General features: G+C 33.2%; 2 protein-coding genes across 2 annotated transcripts in view; one reads left to right on the top strand and one right to left on the bottom strand.

Moving 5' to 3' along the window:
- The window catches only part of LOC107040956 (TNF receptor-associated factor 4), a 12698-nt gene extending 8360 nt beyond the window's left edge, over window positions 1-4338 (top strand). The window contains exons 3-6 of the mRNA XM_015261289.1: window positions 108-269; window positions 1711-2028; window positions 2512-2772; window positions 3320-4338. Coding sequence (XP_015116775.1) covers window positions 108-269; window positions 1711-2028; window positions 2512-2772; window positions 3320-3673 — 1095 coding nt within the window. The 3' untranslated portion in view covers window positions 3674-4338. The remainder of the gene's footprint in view (window positions 1-107; window positions 270-1710; window positions 2029-2511; window positions 2773-3319) is intronic.
- A 587-nt stretch (window positions 4339-4925) lies between these two features.
- On the bottom strand, window positions 4926-11139 carry LOC107040957 (DNA replication complex GINS protein PSF2). The gene is made up of 3 exons (XM_015261290.2): window positions 10811-11139; window positions 8289-8562; window positions 4926-5386 (listed from the first exon to the last, which is right to left on the bottom strand). The coding sequence occupies exons 1-3, from the start codon at window positions 11053-11055 to the stop codon at window positions 5318-5320; spliced, it is 588 nt and encodes a 195-aa protein (XP_015116776.1). The 5' UTR covers window positions 11056-11139; the 3' UTR covers window positions 4926-5317.
- Window positions 11140-11668: the final 529 nt, after the last annotated feature.

The raw sequence follows: 11668 nt of genomic DNA, 5'->3' as shown, positions 1-11668 counted from the left end.
CAGCGTCCCCTAAATTTTAACATCCCCTGATTTCTCCCCCCCCCCTCCCCATTTTTTTTTAATATAGAGATTATTATATATTAGCGACGTTATTAATGAATTTCCAGGCACATTTGAACACATGCAAGCACGACGCTGTCCCTTGCAGTAACAAATGCGGTGCGATGATTCCTCGAGTTCTCATGGAAGATCATCTAAAATACACGTGTGCTCAACGTCGTGCGCGCTGTGATTTCTGTGCCAAAGAGTTCACCGGACAGACATTAGAGGTAAATCCAACATCCAATTAAATTCCATCATCTTCATTCTGGTAAACTAATTTATAAAGAAAGAGGATCTCAAAAGTAATAATAACAATTCTCTCCAATTTGTCACAAAAGTCTATTTAGAAGGTTTTACGATAAATTATTAATAATCATTTATTGTTATGCAGCAATAGTTAATGAAAACCGGTTAATAAATAATAACATTTTCAATTTTCACGTCCGAAAAATTGATGAAAATTACTCTTTTTCTTTTGCAAATGTAGGTAGTGTTGAGTCCCATTCATCTACATTAATTAAAATTTAATTCATATATCAATTTTGAGAATTTTCGGATTTTTTCAAAAATCGGTTCTCGGACGATAACTAAAAAAATGTTCTGAATTCATTGAATGATGGCTTCAAAAAATTGTTTCGATGTCCCTTTGACCGAATTTGAAGATGAAGGTGATAGGAATAATCGTTGTTTTGATTTATAGAATAATTTTCAGAAATTTCGAATTTTGTGTCAAATTTCTCTGAATGTGAATTTTTCGACGGTTTCTAAAAAATATGATGTTCCACATTCATTCATTTATGCATGAAAAGAGTTTTTCGAATACCATTTTATCCAAGTTTCAGAATACTATAGATAGCATTCTTTCATTCTTTCATTCTTCCATTTGATTTATACAAGAATTTTTACAAGACATCTAACATAATTGATTAAAGGAAAAATACAATTCACTTGAACAAAATAATATAAAACGATAAATGATGTACAATAGAAAAAAATTATGTGTAAAATTAGATAATTATGGAATTATCTCGATTATAAGTAGTTTCAGAAGAATATGCCAGATAGTTTCGATTGAAGACGATAGTATTAATCGTTGTTTTGATTTATAGAATAATTTTCAAAAATTTTTTTTTTTTTAAATGAGAATTTCGGAGATATCTTCGGATATCATGCTTCAAATCAATTCAATCATAGTTTAAAATATTTGTTTCAATGCCATCCTGTCGGAGTTGGTAGATCATTACGACAGCTGTATTCGTTGTTTTTATGTTTATGATGATTTTTGGAAATTTCGAATTTTTCTAGTTTCCCGAAAAGAGAATGTTCTGACGGTTTCTTCAAATATGTTTCAAATTCATTCAGTTATGCATGAAAAAAATTTTTCCAATACTTTTTTATTTAAGTTTCACGACAATACAGATAACATGCAGATAGTTCATTAAATTTATACAAGAAATCACAATTCTTACAAGAAATCTGACACAATTAATTTAGAAGAAATATAATTCAATCGAACGAAATAATATAAAACGATAAATGATATACGATAGAAGAGAATTATGTGCAAAATGATTATTCGGAGGCATATTGCTAATTTTCCACTTGTTCTTCTTTGATAATTTTGTTTTTCCATTTTTTTTCAACAAAAAGTGTTTTATTGTATTTCAGAAACACACAGGCACGTGTGGCTACGAGCCCCTCTACTGTGAGAACAAATGTGGAATGAAAATTCAGAGGCGGTATCTGGGCCAACACAAACTAGGCGAGTGTGCGAAGAGACTGGTGGCTTGCAGATACTGCAATAAGGAATTTGTATTCGACACATTGGGCACTCATCACACCAAGTGTGGAAGATTCCCTGTTGCGTGTCCTCATCGCTGCGAAACAGCTGTTCTACCCAGAGAAGACCTGGAGATTCATCTAAAGGATCACTGCACCACACATCTTCTCTCGTGTAGTTTCAAAGATGCTGGGTGTCGTTTTAAGGTGCATATAAATTTATTTTTTCGATTTTTTTCCCTTTCTGTTAACAATTTTATTTTGGAAATGAATAATTCATTTGAAAAAATAAAATGGTTTCATTCATTCAATTCATTCATTCAATTATTTATTTATTCTAAATTGATTTTCTGACAGAATCAAATCAAGGATTTATTTGATCCAAAAAATAAAGAGAGAGTTAAATTCTAGTTAAGTCTACTCTCTCGTTATCGAAATAATTTCATGATAGTTTCGCATTTATTTCTTAAAAAAAATCAATTCATAAAAAATGCAAATGAAAAATAATTATTTTATGAGTAATTTTATGAAAAATTATCAAGTGTTTTTTATCTATCTGAGGACATTCTCTGAAAGAAACATTTATTAATAATTTTTCGTAAATTAACTTACTGTCGAGGTAATGGTATATTCATGAAGATGTCCACATTGTTTAGCAGTTTATAATATTGAATTGGAATTTTTTTTCAGGGAAATCGTTTTTCGTTGGACAAGCACATGGAAGAATCCACGAAAATGCACCTGAGCCTGATGTGTAGTGTAGTAACAAAGCAGCAGCACCAAATAACGAGTCTAAAATCGGCGATGGGAAAACTGTCGCTGAATTACACGGGGACCTTAATATGGAAAATAAGTGATTACACAGCTAAAATGTCTGAGGCCAAGAACAAAGAGGGAATGGAACTCGTCAGTCCGCCCTTCTACACTAGTCAGTACGGCTACAAACTTCAGGTAAATTGCCTTCTCAATTCACTTATTGATCTCTCTTGCCTAATTTCTTTCTTATTTCCATTCTATTTATTTTCATTGCTTAATTGTGATTTTTTTCGTTCACGAAATTTCCAACAAAAATATTTTCACACATTCTTCCCAAAAATTATTCATTAGCGAGATTGTTTAATATTTAAGACATTGTAAAAATCAAATAGTATTTATTTATTCAAGTGTCAAGGGTTAACTAATTGAGATTAACAATATAGACATCATTGCAATTAATTCCTTGCATTCGTTAACAAATTGTAAAAATTCTGAACATATTCCATTCAAAATACCAATCAGAAACTCATTTAAATTATTTTAAACACAAATGTTGATCTATTCCTCATCATTACACGAATGGTGATTTCTTGTTTATACTAGAAAACTGTCTTTACCTATTCGAATTCCAAGAATTTCCAATGATATAAATTTTGAGGCACGAGCTCGTTCGATAGTTGGCGAACGAAAACATCATTATACAAATGAGATGACAATTAATTTTGTCTTTTTCATTCTGCAGGCATCAATTTTCCTCAATGGAAATGGCACAGGCGAAGGCAGTCATATGTCGATCTACATAAAGATCCTCCCCGGGGAGTACGACGCCCTCCTCCGCTGGCCCTTCTCCCACTCCGTATCGTTCACAATGTTCGATCAGACTGTCCAAGCCGACAAGGCCTGCAACATCGTCGAGAGCTTCATCCCTGATCCCACGTGGAAGAACTTTCAGAGGCCGAGTCGAGAGCCTGACTCCTTGGGCTTCGGCTTCCCTCGGTTCATCTCCCACGAGATGGTGAAGAAACGTCACTTCGTCAAGGACGACACCATGTTCATCAGGGTCAAAGTCGATCCCAGCAAAATTGTTGCTGTCTGATTCGACTCAGAAATCATCTGTCTATGGATTTTTTGGGTTTCAAGTTCGAGATTCTGTTTAAAATTCGTTTTTCAGTAGCTAATCAAGGAAATTCCGTTAGTTTTTTTTATTCCTGTAAAAAGTTGAGGTTTTCTGGGCAAAAAATATGAACAGAATGGAAAAATCAAGATCGATTCAGTGTTTCCTTGGAATGTTCTGCTTGGATTGAGTAAATTTCGTCAGGTTTCTTCATTTCTATTGAAAGTTTGGGATTTCGAGAGAAAAATATCGATGGAATTGAAACGCTAGGATCTATTATTTTTTCTATCAAGTTTTTTTAGTTGAAAATTTCTATAGAATGAGAGATCGCATGAAAAACTACGCAATTTTTCGTATAAATCGAGAGAAAATGAGAAATCTCCGACAAAATTTGGACAGAATTTTTCTCTTCAAGTTTTTCATATGTGTTCAGACAGAAAATTTAATCAATTGAAAAATGATAATTGATAGTAATAATTAGGAAAATGAGAATAATCATCGACGAAGATTTTCTATCGAGATTTCCTCATAAATCGACCAAATGTAAATATTATATTTCATTGTCTGTGCAGTTTTCATTTTCATCTGGAGAAATATCCATTAGTTTTTTTTCTATTTTTATTAAAACTTCAGTATTTCAGAGATTCCTAAAAATTATCAACAGAATAGAAAAATCAAAGTTTCTTTGCCTTTTTCTATCAAATATTTTTCTTTGAATATTTCTTCGGAATTAGAAACTAAACGAAAAACTACTTAATCTTTTGTATAAATCAATAAAAAATTCAGCGAAATTTCCGATAAAATTTCAATAGAATTTTTCTCTTGAAATTTAATTAATTGAAGAACGATAATTGATTATAATAATTAGGGAAATGAGAATAATCATCGAAGAGATTTCTTCATGAATCGACCAAATTTAAATATTATATTTCGTTGCCTGTACAATTTCCGTTTTAATACGAAGGAAATTGCATTACTTTTTCTTCGTCCCATTAAAACTCCAGAATTTCTATCGGGAAAGATCAAATACTATCTTCGAATATTTCTATAAAATGAGAAACTCCACGAAATACGAATTTCCATCGAAGTTTCAATATAATTTTTCTCTTGAATTTTTTCATACGTGATAGAAAGAAAAATTTAATCAGTTGTACAACTATAATTGATGATAATGATGAGGGAAATGCGAATAGCTATCGAAGAAAATTCACTATCAAAGAGATTTCCTGACGAATCCACCAAATGTAAATAGTATATTTCATTACCTGTACAGTTTTCATTTTTATACAAATGAAAATATCAGAGATGATCGAATAGATATGTGATTGAGTGATGCTAGTGACCGTATGTAAAGCAAAATGTAAGATAGAAACGTAAGTTTATTATACATATGAATAAATTCGACATTTTTTGATGAAACGGTGAATTTTTTTTTTCGTCCTCCAATCACCTGAGGAATGAATGAATTTGTGGAAAAAAGTTTGAGATTTTCAGCATTTTTTCCTAGAATTAGTAATTGCATGAGTGAATTGATGATTTTTAATGAAAATGCATTTAATTGTTGCTCTTAAATTTTAACTTAGGACATTATTTTTAGTTTTTTCATGTCTGTTGTATTTATTTTTCTTAATTTCCTGATGAACCCGACTGATGACTGTCCTGATAGGGTTGGGAACGTCTTCCGGCTTCTTCACTCTGAAAAATGATGAAACAAAAAATCAATGACCAGATGTATTTGTTATTCCAGTTGTGAAGTGGTAACTCGTGTTGGATCAATTGAACATCTCATATGAGAGTCTTCTGAACGACTGATACGATTTAGATGAATGAAATCTTATTTTTAAACTTGGAAAAATATTTTTTTTATGAAAAAAAATTGGAGATTTTCTTTGAGTAGATTTCGAGGTATTGGCAATGTTGCTCTAGCCTTTTTTTATTTAATTTTCCTCTATAATCAGTTTTTTTAGACATTTCAAAATTAGAGAGAGCTAGTAAATATTCTGTTAAGATATTTTTTAGTGGAGAAGAATAAGAGCTACAAAAAAACTTTATAAATCTTTCTATATCTTCATTAAATCATGAGAAATTCTGCAAGTAATTCGGGGAAAATTTAATTAACTTTATAATTTGTAGTCAATCAATTGCAATGTCATGATTTTTTGATAAATATTTTCATAAATTTATAAGAATTATGATAAATTATAAAAAAATACTTTCACAGCAATTGCAGAAGAATCCTTTACGATCTTAATATTTGACTAAGATCCTGAGGTATTTAAAGGAAACTTTGAGGGCTAATTGACTATTCGATGAACTCCACGAAGAGTTTTCGAAGAATTCCTCTGAATGTCATAGAAATAATTGTCAAAATCCTCTCTAATTTTTCAGTTCTCCCTTTTTCACTCCAAAAATTTCCACTTCTCAAATCCCGAAAAATTGTTCATCAAAAACAAAAACTAAAATCAAACTTGAATTCGATTCGTCTAGTCTTCATTCGTTTCACCACTTCGGCGATGTTCTGAATGAAATTAGAAGGATGAGAATGGATTTACCATTCGAATCCTTAAGAGTTGATCCATGGTATAATGCAATTATAAACAATTCCGGAAAGCTACAAAAAGTACTCTATGACTTCAATATCTGAATCGACTCTAGAGATATTTAACAAAAGCTTCGAGACCTTGGTAATTAATAATTAATTAACTATTCGACTATTCGATTAACTCCACGAAGAGTTTTCGAAGAATTTCTCTGAATGTCATAGAAATAATTTTCATAATCCTCTCTAATTTTGTAGTTCTCCCTTTTTCACTCCAAAAATTTCCACTTCTCAAATCCCGAAAAATTGTTCATCAAAAACAAAAACTAAAATCAAACTTGAATTCGATTCGTCTAGTCTTCATTCGTTTCACCACTTCGGCGATGTTCTGAATGAAATTAGAAGGATGAGAATGGATTTACCATTCGAATCCTTAAGAGTTGATCCATGGTATAATGCAATTATAAACAATTCCGGAAAGCTACAAAAAGTACTCTATGACTTCAATATCTGAATCGACTCTAGAGATATTTAACAAAAGCTTCGAGACCTTGGTAATTAATAATTAATTAACTATTCGACTATTCGATTAACTCCACGAAGAGTTTTCGAAGAATTTCTCTGAATGTCATAGAAATAATTTTCATAATCCTCTCTAATTTTGTAGTTCTCCCTTTTTCACTCCAAAAATTTCCACTTCTCAAATCCCGAAAAATTGTTCATCAAAAACAAAAACTAAAATCAAACTTGAATTCGATTCGTCTAGTCTTCATTCGTTTCACCACTTCGGCGATGTTCTGAATGAAATTAGAAGGATGAGAATGGATTTACCATTCGAATCCTTAAGAGTTGATCCATGGTATAATGCAATTATAAACAATTCCGGAAAGCTACAAAAAGTACTCTATGACTTCAATATCTGAATCGACTCTAGAGATATTTAACAAAAGCTTCGAGACCTTGGTAATTAATAATTAATTAACTATTCGACTATTCGATTAACTCCACGAAGAGTTTTCGAAGAATTTCTCTGAATGTCATAGAAATAATTTTCATAATCCTCTCTAATTTTGTAGTTCTCCCTTTTTCACTCCAAAAATTTCCACTTCTCAAATCCCGAAAAATTGTTCATCAAAAACAAAAACTAAAATCAAACTTGAATTCGATTCGTCTAGTCTTCATTCGTTTCACCACTTCGGCGATGTTCTGAATGAAATTAGAAGGATGAGAATGGATTTACCATTCGAATCCTTAAGAGTTGATCCATGGTATAATGCAATTATAAACAATTCCGGAAAGCTACAAAAAGTACTCTATGACTTCAATATCTGAATCGACTCTAGAGATATTTAACAAAAGCTTCGAGACCTTGGTAATTAATAATTAATTAACTATTCGACTATTCGATTAACTCCACGAAGAGTTTTCGAAGAATTTCTCTGAATGTCATAGAAATAATTTTCATAATCCTCTCTAATTTTGTAGTTCTCCCTTTTTCACTCCAAAAATTTCCACTTCTCAAATCCCGAAAAATTGTTCATCAAAAACAAAAACTAAAATCAAACTTGAATTCGATTCGTCTAGTCTTCATTCGTTTCACCACTTCGGCGATGTTCTGAATGAAATTAGAAGGATGAGAATGGATTTACCATTCGAATCCTTAAGAGTTGATCCATGGTATAATGCAATTATAAACAATTCCGGAAAGCTACAAAAAGTACTCTATGACTTCAATATCTGAATCGACTCTAGAGATATTTAACAAAAGCTTCGAGACCTTGGTAATTAATAATTAATTAACTATTCGACTATTCGATTAACTCCACGAAGAGTTTTCGAAGAATTTCTCTGAATGTCATAGAAATAATTTTCATAATCCTCTCTAATTTTGTAGTTCTCCCTTTTTCACTCCAAAAATTTCCACTTCTCAAATCCCGAAAAATTGTTCATCAAAAACAAAAACTAAAATCAAACTTGAATTCGATTCGTCTAGTCTTCATTCGTTTCACCACTTCGGCGATGTTCTGAATGAAATTAGAAGGATGAGAATGGATTTACCATTCGAATCCTTAAGAGTTGATCCATGGCATGAGGTAGAAGGGGTCTCGCGCCGTTCAACTCCATGGCTGTGAGATTATTCAGCATGGCATGCACTGCACTGTGATCCCTGAAGAGTTCGTCGATGGAGGTTCGCAGTTTGGACATCCTCATGTCCCAGATGTCCTTGATAGCAGTTCTTATGTTATCGACGTGGGGAATGTCGTCGGAGGCAGCTCCCAAGAGGATGTGGGCCTCGTCCATATAGTGGTCGTGAGGCATTTCAGTGAATACTCTACATGATGGGGAAAATTACATCGAGTTATTAACTGTTACTCGTGTTTTCTCCTCGAGAAAAAATCTTGAATACCTATTCACACAGCTACGGGTTAAGAAAATGATCAAGTTGATGATTGTAGGGGGGGGGGGGGTTAACACCGAGTGTTAACATAACACCGACACGTCAACGCTTTTCGGCGCTTATGAGTGATTTCATCGGAAAATATTTATAAAAAATTAGTAGGGAACTTTTTTAGCTATAAAAGAGGATCTTTTGTCGTTTTTTTTTCTGAAGCTATTTGTTTTCAAGTTAATTACTCAGTTAACGAATTGGAAAATATTAATTCAATTCTAGAGAAGTTGATGATGCTTTCCACATTATCATGCAAATATCTCTCGAAGAAAGAGTTCCAGAAAAATTCAACAGCTTTATTGCCGATTATTTTCCCCATGCCACGTATGAAAAAATCGTATAGAAATTTTCTATACGGATTACGTATAGAAATTCTATAGGATTTCCGTATATGATATTCGGATATTTCTATACGAATATTTTCTATACGAATTATTTCTACACATAAATTTTTACATAAATATTTGTTTTCATACGAAAGATGTCTAAACGCTCCAGAGAAAAAGGTAAAAAAATGTCGCAACTCCATACGAAATGTTTCTATACATGTGGCAGTGGGTCGTATAGGATCAAACCTATAGAAATCGTATAGAAATAATTTGTATAAAAAATATCCGTATAGAAATATCCGAATATCATATACGAAAATCCTATACAAATTCTATACGCAATCCGTATAGAGAATTTCTATACGATTTTTTCATACATGCAAGGGAGAAAGTTGGTATATTTTGAAACCTTTATACCTGCCTGACCCTTATCAGAGTTTTGTAGCTAGAAATGGTGATACATGATAAGGGCCTGAAGGGTCAGGTCGGTCATAAGGTCCATATGTAAATCCCCATACAGGAGCCCTCATGTATAGAATTCTGAATCTTATTAGGAGTTCTTATAGCTGGAAATGATGATAAATGACATGGGTCAGAAGGACGTGGATTATAAGGCTCATATGTAAAATCCCATTTAGGGGCCTTATATGTAAGATTTTTACCTACCTAACCCTGATCCAAATTGTGTATCATAATTTGATACAGCTAAAAATGAAAATATATGAGAAGGGCCTGAAGGGTCAGAAAGATGTAGATCATAGGACTCATATGACCCATAAGACCCCATATTGGGGTCTTATAATACAATTATAAGGCCCTTATATTAGGGGCCCTATGAGCCCTTATATAGGACTCATAGGACCCATAAGACCCCATATTGGGGTCTTATAATATAATTATAAGGCCCTTATATTAGGGGCCTTATAATTTAGGGGCCTAAATCCTGACCCTTTTTCAAATTTTGTAGCCCGAAATGATGATACATGATAAAGGTCAGATGGGTCATAAGGCCCATATGTAAATCCCCATACAGGAGCCCTCATGTATAGAATTCTGAATCTTATTAGGAGTTCTTATAGCTGGAAATGATGATAAATGACATGGGTCAGAAGGACGTGGATTATAAGGCTCATATGTAAAATCCCATTTAGGGGCCTTATATGTAAGATTTTTACCTACCTAACCCTGATCCAAATTGTGTATCATAATTTGATACAGCTAAAAATGAAAATATATGAGAAGGGCCTGAAGGGTCAGAAAGATGTAGATCATAGGACTCATATGACCCATAAGACCCCATATTGGGGTCTTATAATACAAATATAAGGCCCTTATATTAGGGGCCCTATGAGCCCTTACATAGGACTCATGACCCATAAGACCCCATATTGGGGTCTTATAATATAATTATAAGGCCCTTATATTAGGGGCCTAGATCCTGACCCTTTTTCAAATTTTGTAGCCCGAAATGATGATACATGATAAAGGTCAGATGGGTCATAAGGCCCATTTATAAGACCTCATATAGGGGTCCTCATGTATAAGACTGACCCTTATCAGAATTTTATATAGCCACAAATGATGATAAATGATAAGGGTCTGAGGGGTCATAAGGCCCATATTGAGACCCCATGTAGGGAACCTCAAATTCAAGATCCTGACCCTTCCGACCCTCATCTTCTTTTCTCGTGCGTATGTCACATTCCCATAAGCCAATTTAGAATTTTATGATATGAATAAACCGTTGCCTTAAAAAAATTTAATTTCCTCCTAAAAATTAGAAATATTAAATATCCACTCACTTCGACAGTTTTTCATTCTCCTTCAGTACCTCGAGATTCTCAGGCTCCATCCATTCGGGACAAACAATTCGACACTTCTGTCGCTGTTTGAGATTGACAGCCAGCCATATGGGCACCCTCACCGGCAGTCCCGCTCTGAACGGCCCGACACTTCCAGATATTAAATGAATGGGGTCGAAATTGAAATTGGGAACGATACTGACTAGTCTCTTCTCCCCGAGAAACTCAATTTCGCAGGGTTCCATATTCAATGTTATTTATTTTTCCCTTTAAATGAAGCCACAATTACTTGGAATAACCGACTTGTTGCGTGGACCAGGTGATATGAGGCCATGTGAGACCCGAAATGCGCGGGAAAATTTGCGCCATCTAGTTCAGAACGGGCGGGATAAAATGGATTTTTTTTTCATTTCAATTGTTAAAAAAAAAACAAAACGATTGAGATGACTTTTTTAAAATTTTATTCATGAAGAAATCCTGAGAATTTAACGAATTTTATGGAATTTCATTAGCTCTTTCACTATCAGACGGAGGATATCCGGTCCAATCCATTAGAGTCCCATTGGTATGGGTCATTTCCTCACTTCGGTAATCATTAATTAGGGAACTAAGACTGCATCAAAAGAAGATATCAATTTTTCAGGTTTTGAGAAGTTTTCATTTCTCTCGATATATGAGTGATTTCATCAGAAAATGTTTGTAAAATATTAGTAGGCAACTTTTTTAGCTCTAAAAGAGGATCTTTTGTCGTTTTTTTCTAAAACTATTCATTTTCGAGTTAATTACTCAGTGAAAGAATTCTCAAGTCTAATTCAATTCTAGAGAAGTTGATGATGAATCTCCACATTATCTTGCAAA

The sequence above is a fragment of the Diachasma alloeum genome, unplaced genomic scaffold (genome assembly GCF_001412515.2).
Source record: "Diachasma alloeum isolate Michigan unplaced genomic scaffold, Dall2.0 Dall_scaffold_00349, whole genome shotgun sequence".
NCBI classification, from domain to species: domain Eukaryota; kingdom Metazoa; phylum Arthropoda; class Insecta; order Hymenoptera; family Braconidae; genus Diachasma; species Diachasma alloeum.
Note: the sequence above shows the minus strand (reverse complement) of the source record. Positions and strands in the feature narration are given on the sequence as shown.